Source organism: Eubalaena glacialis, chromosome 7 (assembly GCF_028564815.1).
Source record: "Eubalaena glacialis isolate mEubGla1 chromosome 7, mEubGla1.1.hap2.+ XY, whole genome shotgun sequence".
In the NCBI taxonomy this organism is placed as follows: Eukaryota; Metazoa; Chordata; class Mammalia; order Artiodactyla; family Balaenidae; genus Eubalaena; species Eubalaena glacialis.
The window spans coordinates 57,962,894-57,983,579 of NC_083722.1; the positions used below are offsets into that span (position 1 = coordinate 57,962,894).

General features: G+C 37.6%; 1 protein-coding gene across 10 annotated transcripts in view; it reads left to right on the forward strand.

Moving 5' to 3' along the window:
- Positions 1 to 20,686, forward strand: part of RBMS3 (RNA binding motif single stranded interacting protein 3) — a 718,572-nt gene that overhangs the window by 323,549 nt on the left and 374,337 nt on the right. For all 10 annotated transcript variants that reach the window (XM_061195214.1, XM_061195213.1, XM_061195218.1 and 7 more), the window contains one exon: positions 6,620 to 6,711. In XM_061195214.1, coding sequence (XP_061051197.1) covers positions 6,620 to 6,711 — 92 coding nt within the window. The remainder of the gene's footprint in view (positions 1 to 6,619; positions 6,712 to 20,686) is intronic.

A 20,686-nucleotide genomic window follows, 5' to 3' on the forward strand; every position in this document is an offset into this window, starting at 1 on the left:
TGCATAAGTACAGACACTGTTCTTTTCTGTATAAAACCGTTCCATCCTTTCTCCAAAGATGCTTCAAAGTGGAGGTCATTTCAGATTTTAATGGTTTGGATTCTTTTCCCTCAAAATGAGCACTCTTGTCTTTGGCCTCTGCATTCTAGCAGGATTTGTCTTCTGCCTTTTTTTTTTTTTTTTTCCCACACATTTAAGTTAGGCTGTAGGGCTATTGTATTGTAGCATCCTTGCTTCATTGTAATGGTCAGTCACAGGACATCAGTGCGAAAGGAAATACTGAAGAAATGGTTGGGTTTCCGTGTTAGTTTGGTTTTACAAGCATACATGTAGCGAAGAATTTATCAGTGCTGTCCTTCAGCTACCTCCTTTGATCAATATAATGCAGAGAACTAGGAAATCCAATAATAAGAGCAGACATTTGGCAGTCATTCAACAGTTTAGGGATGTACAAAAAAATCGAAATACAGATGCCTGGAGGCAGCCTTGAGTCCAGCAGACTTCCAGGAAGCCTGCAAATCACTCTTTCCTTCCTGCAGGCCACCTTCTCTCCGTGCTCTGGGCTCAGATGACAGCCGCAGCATATTCTTAAGCCTAAGTAGAAAGAGGGGGGATTTATGGAAGGGCGATTCTTAAACATCTTCAACTGTTAAATTTGAGTGGAACTTCAGTGGAACCTGTGATTCCTAGACAAAGTGTTCACTTCTGTTTAAAAATCGTATTTGACTCACATCTGGATCGTCTTTGAGAGAAGTTGGGTGTTAACATCAAGCCATCTGTGTTTCAAGTGGGCTTTTATGACAGTCATTCTGCAGAAATATGAAATGTCGTGTGAGATTACACTCTCAGAGCGAGTCTCACTCGGCTCATGCCACCACACATCTGAACCAGGAATTCTGGTTTGTATCATTTCCCCCACATAAAGAACCATCCAAAGTTGGTAAATGTGTAAGCAGTTTACATAGAGAATTTAAGGATCCAGTTGCAACACAGAAGTATAAAATTAACTGTTAAAGATGATAAAGATGATACCAAAGGGGAAATGTGGGGGAGGGATAAATTAGGCATTTGGGATTAACCTACACACACTAATATATATAAAGTAGATAACCAAGAAGGACCTACTGTATAGCACAGGGAACTCTACTCAGTATTCTGTAAAAATCTATATGGGAAAAGAATCTGAAAGAAAATGGGTATACGTATATGTATAACTGAATCACTTTGCTATACACCTGAAACTAACACAACATTGTAAATCAACTATACTCCAATGTAAAATAAAAATTAAATTTTAAAAAAGATGATAAAGAGACTTTTAACAAAATTCAAATGAATTGTCACACAGGGGTCCAGCTGAATGGCAAAGGTCACAGAGAAGCTGCCTACAGATAACACTGAAGAAAACAAAAACAAAACGCTCTGGCAGTACCATTGTTTGTAGAACTCTGTCATAATTTCTTAATATATATATTTTTTCTTCTTTTTATAAAGTCACCAGGCTTGTAGTGCAATAAAAATAACAAAACTTTAAATTAACACACCAAGTTTAAAGCATTTCAGGAAAGTATTGATTAGCTCTGCCAATGGAGTGAGTGCATTTGGCGAATGATCTAATTAGCATGGAGATGGTTCTTTCTTGCTGCTCTCTGCTTCCCGCTAATTGCAGAACTGCTGGCCTTATCCCCCTGACAAGGAAGGAAAACAAGGACAGGGGTGTGTGGAGAAAACAGTGACATTCAGTTTTCATTCATTTGAACCTGCTGCCAAGCTTAATTATGTAATTGAGGCAGACCAATGGCCTTTCAGTCACTCGGGCTGGTGTTTCCAATGGGTCCCATTTTATGGAGAATTTTAGCAGTTACCATAAAGCATTATTAGCTGGAGCTGAACTAATCTCCCTACCTTGCCCCTCACCAGATGTAGGTACAGAGGTTTCTGTTCCCAGGCTTGATGATTTGTAGTTAAGGAAAGCAAATTGAAACCAAATTGGAGTTGCTTTATTCCTTCGTAAAGGCATCATTATTCTCTAGGGGCAGCTTCGTATTTAATTTTGTTTCTTTCTGATTGCGGTGTAGTATATGCTGTCACATAAAACTCAAGAATGCAATGTTTATTTCCAGAATTGTGGTGTTTTTTTTGGGGGGGGGGTGGTTGAGACATTTTACCTCTGCTCGTTCATTTTAGTTGGTGAAAGTAGGTTTGTATGAAAAACACAGAACTCAGTGAAACGTTGATTCTTTATTTATAACTTGCTTCCCAGGAGCCTTCAGGAGAGGAGATATTTTGTACTTAGGGGCCACTCTCCTTGCTGGCATGATGGCTCTTTGGAAAGACACTCTTCTCGAAGTTCACCCATAACTTCCCCAATTCAGACAAGGCTCAGGGTGTCTCCTGCCCTCACAAGGATTTCTTCTGTTTGGATTGGAGTTCTGCCCTGGAAAACAGCATCTTGATTTTGTAATATCCTGTGTGATGTGCGTAGTGGAAAAAATGGAGGAAGCCACACTGTGATAGAGGCCGAGAGTCATGAAATCCTTGGTGTCATCACTGGGTGGCAACGTGGCTAAGCCAGAACCGTGGCTGCTTGGCATTTATATTGTTCTTTAAAAATGTATTAACATACATTTTTATTAGTTAATCTCCACTGTAGTCCCATGAAGTAACTTAGCATCTTTTAAACATGGTTTCAATTAATTTCGACAAATGTCTATTTAAGCTCAGGCTACGTCCCAGAAACAAAGATATACAAAGAAATAACACCTGATAACCGAGACTGCTCTTTTTTTCTTCCTTCCAGTTACAATGGGCAAAGGGCAAAGTCCCTCTTTTAGCAAAGGACAGCACTTCATTCATGTTCTAGAACCCCTCACACTTCCACCTTCTCAGGAACATTGCCCTATAAATTATCCCCTTATCTGCCTGAAGCTTTAATCTCTTGACTTCTGCTTGATCTTTCTTATCAACATTCAAAAGTGCCAAGAACAGTATCTATCTCATAGTAGGGGCAACAAATAAATATTTGTTGAATAACTTGAATGAATATTCAGCAGTACTGTACCCTGGCTTCACACTGAAACCAGCCGGGGAATAGACACACACGTGTGTGTGCAGACACCTTGGCCACATTCCCAAAGACACTGATTTCATTTTCCTGGGGGTGAGAAATGAGCATTGGTCATTTTTTTAGCTCCCAAAGTGCATCTAGCATGCAGCTAAGGTTGAAAACCATAGCATCTCCTATCTTACAACCAACAAACACAAATAGCTCCTTTGACCTCATATCCCTCTCGAGCTAAAGCTGGCTATTAATTCTCCTTCCCAGCAGCATAATGGCAAAGAAGACTGTAAACACTCTCTTTACCTCCCTGTCTTAGTCTTGCTCTTCAACTACTTAAGCAGACTTCAGTCACCTCCACTGGCCTGTAGCCAAGCATGAAAAGAAGTCCATGATACACACTACTGTATATAAAATAAACAACAAAGACCTATCTATAGCACAGGGAACTATACATTACAGTGTCTTGTAATGGCCTATAATGGAAAAGAATCTGAAGCTGTACACCTGAAACTAACACAATATTATAAATCAACTCTAGTTAAATAAAGAAGTCCATGCTCCTAAAACATTGGGTCTCTCAAGCTCCCATCTTGCTCTCACTCTCAGTGGCATTTGACACCGTCAGTCTCTCTCTCCTGCTTGGGAAACTTTCTTACCTTGGCTATGAGACATCTTATTCCCTTTGTATTTCCTTCTTTCCCTCTGATTCTCCTTCAGCCTCCTTTGCAATCTCATTTTCCTATCTGACACTTCAGTGGTGAAGTTCAGGCTCCAAACCCGGGCTCTTTGTTTCTACTTACACCAGGCACTTTTGTCTTTTTCTGTTTCTGTAAATCATATCTTCATGCTGTTGATCTCCTAGTTTATATTTCCAATCTTATTCCCTTTTCTGAGCACCAGCCTAATATATCCAGCTGCTATTTGACATTTTTACTTAGATGTCTCACAGGCATTTCTGGTTCACCATGCCTCAAACCAATATTTTAATTTTCCCTCTCCCCTGTTGGCTCCTCCTCCCAGCTCCCCATTTCTGTAAATCACATCTCCACCCACCCATTGGCTTATGCTGAAAAAGCAGTAGTAATCCTTGTCGCCGGTATCTCCCCTACTCCCAACCAGTCCATCCATCACTGGGTCCTGTTAATTCTGCCTCCAGAATGTAACTCAGACCATCCATTGCATCCTGTCCGTTTCATGGCCAGCTGTCATTTGTCCAGATTGCTGTAGTAGCCCCTAAGTTATCTCCCTGATTCCACTCTTGCTACCTGCCTCCCCCAAAACCAATACCATCTTTAAGACAAGCCAGCTAGAGTGATATTTTAAGAAATGCAGGTCATCCCATGCCACTGCTTCCTTAAAACTTTCAGTAATGAACAATCAGTCATCAGATTCTGTGGTATATGATCTCATTTACTTTCAGGGAAGGCATACCAATTTGTAATTATAGATTCATTTGTATGGTTATTTGTTTTATGTCCATCTCCCAACTCAACTATAAGCTGCATAAGGGTGGGAACTGGGTTTTTTTTTTTTTGTTTTCACTACTCTATACCCTGTACCTGACAAAATGCCTGACATAGAATTTCCTTATTGAACGAAAGAATGAGCCTGCGAACAGATGAGGAAGACTGACCAAAGCATGAGGTGGGAGGGGTGCCTTGTCAAACCTCATGTAGCCCGTTCTGCTGAGAACTCAACCACCCCATGAATAAGTGTACTGACTGAATGAGCTGGGTTGAATTCTTTTATGGGATTGTTTTATTTCATGTGCTAACCTCAAAGTCTAAGGAATTTTCAAGAATTGTGTCCTCTCTCTGGTGGGTTTCAGGGGCTTCTAGAAATAGTTTGCAAAGTAAGATTATAAAGCAGTTCATAGTACAGTATATTTGGAAAGGGCCTGTGTGGACTTTGCTTCACATCCTGGCTCTACTGATTAAGCAGCTCGTGATTTGGGACCAGTCTTGTCACCTGGCTTAAGCTTCAGTTTCTCTGTGTATATACGTGAACAGGCATGAGGACAGTAGTACATGTATTATTATCATTTCATCAGGTGTCAACACATCACCCACTCAGGGCAGTTGCTGGAACATAGGAGATAAAGTCTGCATTTTAGTTTTATCTTCCTCTCCCCCTAACTCTACTTCTTGACTTATTTTGTTCTTTTTCCTCTTTTTCTTTCTGCTTTTTCCCCCATCTTACTCATCTTAGTGGGTGGTAATACTCATATTAGTCACATAGTTTGAATTTTGTGGGAAGAAAGGAATTAGCAATACTGACAGAGCAGGCTTCCTTTTGGATTCGAAATACAAACTTCCCAGCTTCTCTGCACAGCTTTTCAAGAGCATTTGATGGTACAGTGATGTGTAACAAGTTCATTTTAGGTTAACATGCTGGGAGGGAGAAAAAGAAGAAGAGATTCAAGGGGAGAAAGTTAAAAAGTTAATTACAAGAAACAACTTGGTAATTGAATTTCCTTTCACTCTTTGGTTATTTTAGTGGGGGGGGGGCATGGTCACGGTGCATGGTTAGTAGGTTTGCCTTAGCAGTTCCCCTCAAAACTTCTAAATGAGAAAAATATTGGAATACAGAGCAAATCCCTGCCTGACAGCTGAGGAGAGGAGCAGGATACGTATGGTGGGCATTGAGTGCCAAACACTCATTCTTGAGCATTTTTATTTTGAAATATTCTTGGCAGCTGAAATTACTGTTAGGCTAAGCCCTGAACTAATATCAGCTATTTTATGGGTATGCAAAATCCCCTTTTCATTTATTCTGTTTTACTGGCTGTTTCTTTGGCCTCACTCTGTACCCACACACACACACACACACACACAGGCACACAATCAGAGAACAGTATAGGCAACTCTTGTACCCTTTTCAGATTATACTTAAGTAACAAATAAGTGACATGTGTTTACTCACTCTTTATCACAGGTTCCTTAACAGTCAAATCGTTTATTTAGGATGTTATCTTTGAGAGAGACGAGGTCTGTAATGAATTAACACAGGCTTGGAAATCAACTGCAACTAATTTCAAACCTCCCTGGACTCATTCACAACCTTCATTCGTTCAGGTAGTCAACATGCATTTATTGAACGCCTACTGAATACCAGAAACTGTTGAGGTTGCTTGTACTAACTTCATGCTGGTTCTATCATGGCTTTTATTACCATCAGTTTTTTTGAGGTTTAGAAAATTAACTTTCGAGATAAACTTTTCTGTATTTTTCAGCATTGTGTGTTCCTCATTCTTGCAGCAAATCCACTGAAGAAAGAAGAACATGGTTAAATAATATATTACCTTACTCACCAAATTAGTCTAAATCAGCTTGCTGATTACATAGCCAATCTCAAAAGCAACCTCTAGAAAATAAGCGAGTTACTATTTTATGTTGAATGATATTGTGGTATCTTTCCTGACATGTTAAGGGCCATAGATTGAGGTCTATGGTTCAAGCAGGGTCATGAGTGCAAGTCTGACCACAAACACACATTCTATTGGTGTGACAGAGATGCAGCTATTTGTGAGTACTAACCAGGATCTTTGTGTTTTCACAGGGTATGGTTTTGTAGATTTTGACAGTCCGGCAGCTGCACAGAAAGCGGTAGCATCTCTCAAGGCAAATGGCGTGCAGGCACAAATGGCCAAGGTAAGAATGGTGTTTCGATTCTGATTTTTTTTTCTTTTGTGATCATATATTTTTCTACTGCCATGAGCTGAATCGAATTGGAGTTTGCAACAATTTGGATTATGTTTACTTGTTAGGGAAAATAAGAAACCCCATGATAGACCTGGCTTGGAAGAATCTGGCTAGTTTATTTCATTAATTCTTTGTGTATATTTATTAATGTTCTCCTTTATTATGGTAACCTCATTAGTGATTTAAAGGCACTTGTGAAGTGCTCTGTTTTACCCCAGACCAGAGCGGTGTGTGTGTGCGCATGTGTGTATCTGGGGCTTTCACCAGTAAACAGTTTTGGAGGAGTACAGTTCTCAGTAAGATGTCTTTGATAAACTACGTGTTGAAAACTTGCTCACTCTCATGCTGCGGAGAGCCAATCACTGAATGATGGGGTGGTCTAATCTGTGCAGGGAAATAAGTTTAACACAAATGTATGTTGTCTGTATTGCTAGAATTTCACTTTGGCCTTTATAAATAGAGTTTTCTTAGATAGTAATTTCCTAAATATTAATAATTTTCAATATGCTGTGATTGTTTTGTAAAACAAGTAGTCTGGAACTTTCTACCTGAAATTATAATGCATTTTTATATTCAAGAAAACAAATAAAATCATTTATAATAGTTTTGTATCCTGATTGCAGTGGTAATTACAAGAATCTACACATATGATAAAGTGACATGCACACATATTGTGCACACAATGTCAACTTCCTGGTTTTGATATTGTACTAAAATTATGTAAGATATAACCTTTGAGGAAACTGGGTGGAGGGTACAGGGTATCTCTCTATACTATCTTCCTGTAAATCTATGATTATTTCCAAATAAAAAGTTTAAAAAATTAGTTATAACATAGGGATGCTTGGTCATATTTGTTTTAAAATAATGGTCATTTTGGACCATTAATTATTCACATGCAACTTAAGTTTTCTGATTACTACCAGTGAATGTGTTGATCTTTGGATTCTCAAAAGTTAGGTAGAAAAGCCAATAGATCTTGAAATCCTGATCTAATGCTTTTATGCCATATTTATGTATACACTTACTCTTAACTATTCCCACAGAGAGCTGAGTTATATTGACTAAGTTGTCAAATTTTTGGTCATTTGGATTTTGTTATCATTGCTAAAATTCTCTGATGACATTTTCCAATTTCAGCATCCAATAACTAGAGGTGGTATATTTGGTTTTCTTCATCTTCAGTTGTCTTCTAGCAAGCTGATACCTCCCCTATCTGTTAACCTTTTGTTGTGGGTCACTTCCCGTAGAGATTACTTTGGTGGAATCATTGCCCTTTATGACACCTTAATTGTTTTTCAAGGTGGGATAAATTAGAATTTGAAATCTTTCAGCTGTGTATTTCTCATCATGATTGTGCTTGGAAGTTTTGAATTTGGTCATGAACTAAGATTGATGAAGTTAATCTTTGTAATTAATAAGGGAATTACATACATGTCTTGGTTTAAAGGTTACTTGACAAGAGTCAAGTTACTTGGCCACTTAAGTAGTGGCTTCTTATGCCTAGCAAACAAGTGATAAAATACAGTGGTTAGGTGTATGCAAAATATAAATTGAATTTCAACTGAAAGGCAGAACCTATTGACAAGAAAATGATGAAAAACATGCTCAAGAAGAACCCTTGTTATTGACATATCTTTGATCTAGTCTATGGATACACTGCCAAATTTTGGAAAATGCTAGATTGTGGCAGTTTAGAAGTAATGATTACAGTCTGTACAATCTCCACTGTTTCAAATGTCCTCAGAACACACACACACACACACACACACACACACACACATAGTGTTACTTGTTGGATAAAAACCACTTTTATCTTGCGCAAGAGGAAAAGAAAGTTGTCTTTGATTTTATAACTACTTAGTATCCATTGTGAATATTTTCCCTCTGTTTCTGAGCATTTTGGTACACAAAGAATCTCTCTCTCTCTCCCTCTCTCTCTCTTTATTTTTCACATACACACATACACACCAACCACTGATATCTCATCTAGACAGGAAACTATCAAAGGGAAAATATTTTAAAGAGCTTCTAAAAAATCATTAATTATAGTCAGCATCTTGACCCTTGCCCATGCCCACTATACACAGTAAGGAGATTCCAACTGGGATGCTTAAAGGCACTTATTTTATTTCTGGAGTTGCTTACAGATCTCTACCTTATCAATTATGCTGTCTGTGGAGGAGATTCTTATTCCCTTTTTCCTCACTGATTTTGAATCTAAAGCCCAGAGCTGTAGATCCACATCTGCCTACTGGAAAACTTTCAGCAGTAAATGACTCTGTAATTGAACTACTCAGAAGCAAATAAATAGCCTCCCTTTGACAATGAAATGGAACAAGCTTGACCACCTGCATTTGTAGATTTCTCACTGCGCCATTGGATTTCATGGCCTTTTTCCCTTTGTCCTGGTGATAATTGTTTATCATATAAACCTACAGTCTGCAAGGTGTGGGAAACTTGCACTATATTTTTTGCCATTTAAGTATCTACTGAATTGCCGCCTGCATCCTTGTTCTTATCAATATCCTACTATGCAGTCTGTGGGGCCAGATTTTAATGACTCCAGGATTTTCAAGCAAAAATGCCACAAATAACCTAGGTTCCCAATAGCAACCTGGAGCAAACATGAAACGCTCCAAGTGAATCACTTTATTTAGCTAACTTACTCCAATGTGTGCATATGAAAAATTCAACTGATTTGTCAACCAGGAGGAATTAAACAATAAATCATCCAGTAAGTGGTAATTGATTAATAATGTATAACCATTAACACAGACTAACATTTTCTGTGTACTTGCTGTTCTGCCAGAAAGGGTTTTTAGGGATCAAAGGATGTTTCTTTTAGGAGAGCAGATTTAAAATATTTTATTAATACATAGTGATTAAGAGCATAGGTTTGGAGGGAGATAAACTTGACCTTGAATCCTGGCTCTCATACCACCTGGCTGTGAGACCTTGTCTAAGTTACTTAAATACCTCTGAAATTCTCCAATAATAATACTTAGTTTATAGGACTGCTGTGAAAATTAACTAAAAATAAACACAAAGAATTTAGTATAGTGTTTAGATGACAATTCAATACATGTTAATTATTCAATCAATATTGTTATGCATTAAATTCAAATTTGTTACTGAACTTTCTGTAAATCCTGATGTATGCTTTAAGTGTTACTTTATTTAAAAAGTTTTCTGAGAAATACAATCAATAGGATCAATCAACAAACATTTTTATTGCTTGCTAAGTGCCAGGCACTGTGCTAGGTGTTGGAGAATCAACATTGAATAAAACTTCTTTCTTATTCTGGATTTTCAGCATATGATTTATCTCCTGGGATTGCTACGGCTCTGGATTAAAAATATTGGTTGTTGCTACTCTTGCCAATTTTAGGGAATTTAAAAGATAGTCATTTGCCAAGGAATATGTCTCAAGCATAAAGGGAAAAGAGCTGAGAAAAACCAACTAACGATAGCTTACCTTGTAGGTGTTTATGTTACTCATTAATAAGAAAGCTGTAGATAAGCAATGAAGGGCAAATGTTTTGGGTGCCATCAAGGGTCAAGGCTGCTCTGTGATTCTTTATATGTGGCTTTCATCCATACATTTACATGTTCTTTTCTAAAGTGCCACTTATTATATCCACACTTAAGCCAGGAAAAAGAAAAGGGCAAAAGGCTGAAGGATCATAAGGCTGATTCTGAAGTTTTAAAAGCTTTTCCAGAATCCTAACTCAGGAACTTAGGTTTACATCTCAATGGCCAAAACTGAGTCATATGGTTTCCCCCTTAGCTGCAAGAGATTCTAGGATGATGAGCATTTTAGCTTCTTGGCCTATAGTAGAGAAAATTAAGAGTCATTTATCTCCCTGGCTCTCCAACATACACAAACCTGTTCTTCCCATTTATACATTTTGGGTGGCATGCATTCATTCTTTCCTGAAGGGAGCCCACCTCAAAGCCTCACCCTGTAATCACATCTGGGGATGACATCATCTCCAACAGACCCAGACTCAGCTGCTCCTCTTGGCTTAGCAACTCATAGCTTTAAAAAACAAGTTATCTGTCTGTACTCCCACGATATAGAACGACAGAGAAACAACAGGAAGCATGAATCCAAGGGAAAACTACCACTTGGGAATAGAGAGAATGGAAAACAAACAGAAATCACTGATACTAATACATATCAAATTCTGCTGGGCAGGAGTAGAATTCTTGGTTTGTCAGTGTAGGATGTTCCTTGGTTAACCAGTTGCATCACCCATGTCTGCCATCCAGATGGGTCTTCCTTGCCCACTATTCCCCAGGGTCTCATGGTGGCCTCCCTGGAGGGCTGCATAGTTTTAGAAACTGAGTTTTTCTGGATGTAAATTTGGAGGCTCTGGAATGGCTCTACAGTCACCAATTATCACCAGCCAAGCCTTGAGTAACCTCAAGCTTAGCAGGCCTCTTTCTTATTTGCTTTCTGTCAATTCCAAGCATGAGAAAACAGAATACATCTCTTTCCCCCACAGGGAAGGAGTCACCCCCTCCTCAGGGCCTTTAGATAAGGCTTTATCAGGTCTACAACGAAGACCACCATTCCAGTCACTAAAGGCGGTTCACCCCACTGTGGGATATGTAGAAGAAATCAAAGTTAAGTGATCACCAAAGAGACCAAGTATCCAAGAGGATTTCAGACCATCGGGAATAATATAAAGATATTGTGTCAACCATTAGGATAATAAAATAATACCATGTCAACCATTGTAGAGAACCAGATTGGTACCAGAGGAAAGGAATTCTTTTTTATAAATCAATGACCTTAATAATAGTTCTTTTGGGGAAAAAAATCATTTATTTTGAGATCATTAAAAAATCAATGAATATAGGAAAATAAATTCTGTAAATTCAAATATGTGTATGCATACAATTAATTTTTTAAAATGCATCACCTCTGTGGAGTCCTAACAGTTATATTCCAGTAGGAGAATTTTAGCTAATGAAGGAAGGACCTATTCCATAGAATACTCTAGACTTTTTTTCTGAAGTTCAACCACTAGCCTCATGATGTTGTCTATCAAAGCTACTCTTCTGAATGTAGAGGCACATACCAGACTTCCTCAGCCATACTCTTTCGGCCTATGACAATATTAATATTGCTTTTACTCTGGTTTTATTGCTTGGCTTTTATCATTTCCAGGTATATGAGAGTAAGCAGGCTATTTGGTGTCCAGGGGTCACTACATGGGTGGAGCCTGCTGGTAAACCAGCCAAACAAGGTAGTTTCTCAAAGGCTTTCATGTAGGAAGGAGAGAGGCATTGTTCAAGGGAGATTTCAGTAACCATGGAAGATGTTGCTTCCTGTGACTGGGTGGAAAAGTCAATCAATACATTTTATTTATTCCTAAGTATTGCATTCTTTTTGATGCTAATGTGAATGGGATTGTTTTCCTTATTTCTTTTTCAGCTATTTTGTTGTTAGTGTATAGAAAAACAACTGGTTTCTGTATGTTGATTTTGTATCCTGCAACTTTACTGAAGTCATTTTATTAGTTCAAACAGTTTTTTAGTGGAGTCTTAGGGATTTCTGTATATAACATTGTATCATCTGTAAACAAAGACAATTTTACTCGTTCCTTTCCAATTTGGATGCCTTTTCTTTTTCTTGCCTAATTGCTCTGTCTAGGACTTCCAGCACTGTGTTCAAGAAGAGTGGTGAGTGTGCCCACCTGTGCCTTTTTCCTGATCTTAAAGGAAAAACTTTGAACCTTTATCATTGAGTATGATGTTAGCAGTGGGCTTGTCATATGTGACCTTTATTATGTTGAAGTATGTTCCTCCTATACCTAATTTGTTTAGAGTTTGCCATGAAAGGATGTGTATTTTGTTATTATTCCTATAAACTTCTCTTAGAACTGCTTTTTTGCATCCATTGAGTTTTGGCATGCTGTGTTTCTCTTCCTGTTTTTTTCAAGATATATTTTTTTATTCTACTTTTGATTTCCTCTTTGACCCATTGATTTTTCAGGAGTATGTTGTTTAATTTCCACATATTTGTGAATTTTTCAGTTTTCCTTCCATTACTGACTTCTAGTTTCATAACACTGTAGTTGAAAAATATATATATTTGGTATAATTTCAGTTTTCTTAAATTTACTTAGATTTATTTATTTATCTGACCTATCCTAGAGAATGTTTCTTGTGTGCTTGAGAAGAATGTGTATTCTGCTACTGTCAGATGGAATATATTTGTTCTATATTTGTCTGTTAGGTCCATTTGGACTAAGGTATACTTTAAGTCAGTGTTTCCTTATTGATTTTCTGTCTGGATGATCTATTTGTTGTTGAAAGTGGGATAATATAGTCCCCTACTATTATGGTATTGTACCTATTTCTCCCTTCAGAAATTAGGATTTGCTTAATATAGTGTTGGTGCTTTGATGTCAATGCATATATATTCATGATTGTTACATATTCTTGATGAATTGACCCCTATTTATCATTATACAATGACCTTCTTTGTCTCCTGTTACTATTTTTGACTTAAAGTTTACTTTGTCTGGCATAAGTATAGGTATTCCTGTTCTCTTTTGATTTCACTTGCATCAAATATATTTTTCCATCCCTGCACTTTGAGAATATGTGTGTCCTTAAAATTGGAATGAATCTCTTGTAGGCAGCAGTTAGCTAGGTCTTTTAATCCATCCAGCCACTCTATGCCCTTTGATTAGAGAATTTAAACCACTTACATTTATAGTAATTATTGATAGGTAAGGACTTACTGTCATCTTATTAATTGTTCAAGCTGTTTTGTAGTGCCCTTGTTCCTTTCTTCTTCTCTTGTTGCCTTCCTTTTTGAATTGATGATTACCTGTAGTGGTATGTTTTGATTCCCTTTTCTTTATCTTTTGTATATCTACTGTAGGTTTTGCTTTGCTTTGAAGCTTACATAAAATATCTTACAATAGTCTATTTTATCCTGATAAAAACTTAACCTCACTCGCACACAAAAACTTTTTCTCCCTTCCTTTTCTATTTTTGGTGTCACAATTTACCTCTTTTTATGTGGTGTATCATTAACAAATTACTATAGATATAGATGTTTTTAATACCTTTGTTCTTTAACTTTTATACTAGAGTGAAGTGGTTAACACACCATCATATTATAGTATTATTCTAAATTTGACTATATGCTTACTTTTACCAGTGCAGTGTATATATTCATATGTTTTCATGCTACTTTCATTTCAGCTTGAAGAAGCCCTTTGTGCATTTATTGAAAGACAAGTCTAGTAGTGATGAACTCCCTCAGCTTTATTTTGTGAGGAAATCTTTATCTCTCCTTCATTTCCAAAAGACAACTTTGCCAGTATAGAGTATTCTTGACTGGCAGGTTTTTATTTCTTTTACTACTTTGAATATATTTTCCTTCTCTCTCCTGGCCTGTAAGATTCCTACTGAGAAATTTGCTGATAGCCTTATTAGGGTTACCCTATAAATTACAAGATTCTTTTCTCTTTCTGCTCTGAAGATTCTCTTTGTCTTTGTTTTTTGACAGTTTCATTATAATGTGTCTTAGAGAAGATCTTTTAAGGTAAGTTTGTTAGGTGACCTGTGAGCTTCATGAACTTGAGTATCCAAATCTTTCCTCAGATTTGGGGAGGTCTCCATCATTCTTTCTTTTTTTTTTTCTTTTCTTTTTGAATTTTATTTTATTTATTTTTTTATACAGCAGGTTCTTATTAGTTATCCATTTTATACATATTAGTATATATATGTCAATCCCAAACTCCCAATTCATCACACCACCACCACCCCCGCCACTTTCCCCCCTTGGTGTCCATACTTTTGTTCTCTACAACTGTGTCTCAGTTTCTGCCCTGCAAACCATTTCATCTGTACCATTTTTCTAGGTACCACATATATGTATTAATATACAATATTTGTTTTTCTCTTTCTGACTTACTTCACTCTGTATGTCAGTCTTTAGATCCATCCACGTCTCTACGAATGACTCAATTTCGTTCCTTTTTATGGCTGAGTAATATTCCATTATATATATGTACCACATCTTTAACCATTCATCTGTCACTGGGCATTTAAGTTGCTTCCATGTCCTGGCTATTGTAAACAGTGCTGCAATGAACATTGGGGTGCATGTGTCTTTTTGAATTATGCTTTTCTCTGGGTATATGCCCAGTAGTGGGATTGCTGGGTCATATGGTAATTCTATTTTTAGTTTTTTAAGGAACCTCCATACTGTTCTCCATAGCGGCTGTATCAATTTACATTCCCACCAACAGTGCAAGAAGGTTCCCTTTTCTCCACACCCTCTCCAGCTTTGTTGTTTATAGATTTTCTGATGATGCCCATTCTAACTGGTGTGAGGTGATACCTCATTGTGGTTTTCACTTGCATGAAATAATTAATTTCTCTAATAATTAGTGATGTTGAGCAGCTTTTCATGTGCTTTTTGGCCATCTGTATGTCTTCTTTGGAGAAATGTCTATTTAGGTGTTCTGTCCATTATTGGGTTGTTTGTTTTTTTAATACTGAGCTGCGTGAGCTGTTTATATATTTTGGGGATTAACCCTTTGTCCGTTGATTTGTTTGCAAATATTTTCTCCCATTCTGAGGGTTGTCTTTTCATCTAGTTTGTAGTTTCCTTTGCTGTGCAAAAGCTTTTAAGTTTCATTAGGTCCCATTGGTTTATTTTTGTTTTTATTTCCTTTACTTTAGGAGGTGGATCAAAAAAGATCTTGCTGTGATTTATGTCAAAGAGTGTTCTTCCTATGTTTTCCTCTAAGAGTTTTATAGTGTCCAGTCTTACATTTAGGTCTCTAATCCATTCTGAGTTTATTTTTGTGTATGGTGTTAGGGAGAGTTCTAATTTCATTCTTTTACATGTAACTGTCCACTTTTCCCAGCAACACTTATTGAAGAGACTGTCTTTTCTCCATTGTATATCCTTGCCTCCTTTGTCATAGATTAGTTGACCACAGGTGCGTGGGTTTACCTCTGGGCTTTCTACCTTGATCCATTGATCTATATTTCTGTTTTTGTGCCAGTACCATATTGTCTTGATTACTGTAGCTTTGTAGTATAGTCTGAAGTCAGGGAGTCTGATTCCTCCAGCTCTGTTTTTTTCCCTCAAGATTGCTTTGACTATTCGGGGTCTTTTGTGTCTCCATACATATTTTAAGATTTTTTGTTCTAGTTCTGTAAAAAATGCCATTCGTAATTTGATAGGAATTGCATTGAATCTGTAGATTGCTTTGGGTAGTATAGTCATTTTCACAATGTTGATTCTTCCAATCCAAGAACATGGTATATCTCTCCATCTGTTTGTATCATCTTTAATTTCTTTCATCAGTGTCTTATAGTTTTCTGCATACAGGTCTTTTGTCTCCCTAGGTAGTTTTATTCCTAGGTATTTTATTCTTTTTGTTGCAATGATAAATGGGAGCATTTCTGTAATTTCTGTTTCAGATTTTTCATCATTACTGTATAGGAATGCAAGAGATTTCTGTGCATTAATTTTGTATCCTGCAACTTTACCAAATTCATTGATTAGCTCTAGTAGTTTTCTGGTGGCATTTTTAGGATTCTCTATGTATAGTATCATGTCATCTGCAAACAGTGACAGTTTTACTTCTTGTTTTCCAATTTGTATTCCTTTTATTTCTTTTTCTTCTCTGATTGCCATGGCTAGTACTTCCAAAACTGTGTTGAATAACAGTGGTGAGAGTGGACATCCTTGTCTTGTTCTTGATCTTAGAGGAGATGCTTTCAGTTTTTCACCATTGAGAATGATGTTTGCTGTGGGTTTGTCGTATATGGCCTTTATTTTCCTGAGCTAGGTTCCCTCTATGCCCACTTTCTGGAGAGTTTTTATCATAAATGGGTGTTGAATTTTGTCAAAAGCTTTTTCTGCATGTATTGAGATGATCATGTGGTTTTTCTTCTTCAGTTCATTAATATGGTGTATCACATTGATGGATTTGGGTATATTGAAGAATCCTTGCATCCCTGGGATAAATCCCACTTGATCATGGTATATGATCCTTTTAATGTGTTGTTGAATTCTGTTTGCTAGTATTTTGTTGAGGATTTTTACATCTATATTCATGAGTGATATTGGTCTGTAATTTTCTGTTTTTGTAGTATCTTTGTCTGGTTTTGGTATCAGGGTGATGGTGGCCTCACAGAATGAGTTTGGGCGTGTTCCTTCCTCTGCAACTTTTTGGAAGAGTTTGAGAAGGATGGCTGTTAACTCTTCTCTAAATGTTTGACAGAATTCACCTGTGAAGCCATCTGCTCCTGGACTTTGTTGGAAGATTTTTAATCCCAGTTTCAATTTCATTCCTTGTGATTGGTCTGTTCATATTTTCTATTTCTTCCTGGTTCAGTCTTGTAAGATTATACCTTTCTAAGAATTTGTCCATTTCTTCCAGCTCATCCATTTTATTGGCATAGAGTTGCTTGTAGTAGTGTCCTAGGATGCTTTGTATTTCTGTGGTGTCTGTTGTAACTTCTCCTTTTTCATTTCTAATTTTATTGATTTGAGTCCTCTCTCTCTTTTTCTTGATGAGTCTGGCTAATGGTTTATCAATTTTGTTTATCTTCTCAAAGAACCAGCTTTTACTTTTATTGATCTTTGCTATTGTTTTCTTTGTTTCTATTTCATTTATTTTTGCTGTGATCTTTATTATTACCTTCCTTCTACTAACGTTGTGTTTTGTTTGTTCTTCTTTCTCGAGTTCCTTTAGGTGTAAGGTTAGATGGTTTATTTGAGATGTTTGTTGTTTCTTGAGGTAGGATTGTACTGCTATAAACTTCCCTCTTAGAACTGCTTTTGCTGCATCCCATAGGTTTTGGATCATCGTGTTTTCATTGTCACTTGTCTCTAGGTATTTTTTGATTTCCTCTTTGATTTCTTCAGTGATCTCTTGGTTATTTAGTAATGTATTGTTTAGCCTCCATGTGTTTGTGTTTTTTACTTTTTTTCCCCTATAATTGATTTCTAATCTCATAGAGTTGTGATCAGAAAAGATGCTTGATATGATTTCAGTTTTCTAAAATTTACTAAGGCTTGATTTGTGACCCAACATGTGATCTATCTTGGAGAATGTTCCATGCGCACTTGAGAAGAAAGTGTAATCTGCTGTTTTGGATGGAATGTCCTATAATTATCAATTAAATCTATCTGGTCTATTGTGTCATTTAAAACTTGTATTTCCTTATTAATTTTCTGTCTGGGTGATCTGTCCATTGGTGTAAGTGAGGTGTTAAAGTCTCCCACTATTATTGTGTTACTGTTGATTTCCCCTTTTATATTTGTTAGCAGTTGCCTTATGAATTGAGGTGCTCCTATGTTGGGTGCATCAATATTTACAATTGTTATATCTTCTTCTTGGATTGATCCCTTGATCTTTATGTAATGTGCTTCCTTGTCTCTTGTAACATTCTTTATTTTAAAGTCTATTTTATCTGATATGAGTATTGCTACTCCAGCTTTCTTTTGATTTCCATTTGCATGGAGTATCTTTTTCCATCCCCTCACTTTCAGTCTGTATGTGTCTGTAGGTCTGAAGTGGGTCTCTTGTAGACAGCATATGTATGGGTCTTGGTTTTGTATCCATTCAGAGAGCCTGTGTCTTTTGGTTGGCGCCTTTAATCCATTCACGTTTAAGGTAATTACCGATATGAGTGTTCCTATTACAATTTTCTTAATTGTTTTGGGTTTGTTTTTGTAGGTCCTTTTCTTCTCTTGTGTTTCCCACTTAGAGAAGTTCCTTTAGCATTTGTTGTAGAGCTGGTTTGGTGGTGCTGAATTCTCTTAGCTTTTGCTTGTCTGTATAGCTTTTGATTTCTGCATCAAATCTGAATGAGATCCTTGCCGGGTAGAGTAATCTTGGTTGTAGGTTCTTGCCTTTCATCACTTTAAGTATATCATGCCACTCACTTCTGGCTTATAGGGTTTCTGCTGAGAAATCAGCTGTTAACCTTATGGGAGTTCCCTTGTGTGTTATTTGTTGTTTTTCCCTTGCTGCTTTCAGTAATTTTTCTTTTTCTTTAATTTTTGCCAATTCGATTACTATGTGTCTCAGTGTGTTTCTCCTTTGGTTTTTCCTGTATGGGACTCTCTGCACTTCCTGGACTTGGGTGGCTATTTCCTTTCCCATGTTAGGGAAGTTTTCGACTATAATCTCTTCAAATATTTTCTCAGGTCCTTTCTCTCCTTCTTCTCCTTCTGGGACCCCTGTAATGCAAATGTTGGAGCGTTTAATGTTGTCCCAGAATTGTCTTAGGCTGTTTTCCTTTCTTTTCATTCTTTTTTCTTTATTCTCTTCCATAGCAGTGAATTCCACCATTCTGTCTTCCAGATCACTTATCCATTCTTCTGCCTCAGTTATTCTGCTATTGATTCCTTCTAGTGTAGTTTTCATTTCAGTTATTGTATTGTTCATGTCTATTTGTTTGTTCTTTAATTCTTCTAGGTCTTTGTTAAATATTTCTTGCATCCTCTCGATCTTTGCCTCCATTGTATTTCCAAGGTCCTGGGTCATCTTCACTATCATTATTCTGAATTCTTTTTCTGAAAGGTTGCCTATCTCCATTTCATTTAGTTGTTTTTCTGGGGTTTTGTCTTTTTCCTTCATCTGTTACATAGACCTCTGCCTTTTCATCTTGTCTATCTTTCTGTGAATGTGGTTTTTGTTCCACAGGCTGCAGGATTGTCATTCTTCTTGCTTTTGCTGTCTGTCCTCTGGTGGATGACGCTTTCTAAGAGGCTTGTGAAAGTTTCCTGATGGGGGCGACTGGTGATGGGTAGAGCTGACTGTTGCTCTGGTGGACAGAGCTCAGTAAAACTTTAATCCGCTTGTCTGCTGATAGGTGGGGCTGGGTTTCCTCCCTATTGGTTGTTTGGCCTGAGGCGACCCAACACTGGAGCCTACCAGGGCTCTTTGGTGGGGCTAATGGCAGACTCTGGGAGGGCTCATGCCAGGGAGTACTTCCCAGAACTTCTGCTGCCAGTGTCCTTGTCCTCTCGGTGAGACACAGCCACCCCCCGCCTCTGCAGGAGACCCTCCAACCCTAGCAGGTAGGTCTGGTTCAGTCTCCTATGGGGTCACTGCTCCTTCCCCTGGGTCCCGATGCGCACACTAATTTGCGTGTGCCCTCCAAGAGTGGAGTCTCTGTTTTCCCCAGTCCTGTCTAAGTCCTGCAGTCAAATCCCACCAGACTTCAAAATCTGATTCTCTAGGAATTCCTCCTCCTGTTGCTGGACCCCAGGCTGGGAAGCCTGACGTGGGGCTCAGAACCTTCACTCCAGTGGGTGGGCTTCTGTTGTATAACTGTTCTCCAGTTTGTGAGTCACCCACCCGGCAGTTATAGGATTTGATTTTATTATGATTGTGCCCCTCCTACCGTCTCATTGTGGCTTCTCCTTTGTCTTTGGATGTGGGGTATCTTTTTTTGGTGACTTCCAGTGTCTTCCTGTTGATGATTGTTCAGCAGTTAGTTGTGATTCCGGTGCTCTCGCAGTAGGGAGTGAGAGCACATCCTTCTACTCCGCCATCTTGAACCAATCTCTCCATCATTATTTCTTTGAATAAGCATTCTGCCTCCTTCTCCTTCTCTTCTCCTTCTGGGACTTCAATAACTTGCAGATTGTTTTTCTTGATGGTAATCCATTGTTCACTTATTCCATCTTTACTTTTTAGTCTTTTTTCTTTCTTCTCCTGGATAATTTCACAAGTGCTGTCTAATTCACAGTTCAATTTCACAGATTCTTTCTTCTGCTTGACGCATTCTGCTGCTGGTAGTCTCTACTGCATTTCATTTCATTTATTGTATTCTTCAATTCCAGAATTTCTGTTTGGTTCTTTTCAAGTGGTTTTTATATCTTTGTTTTCTCATTTTGTTCATGTATTATTTTCCA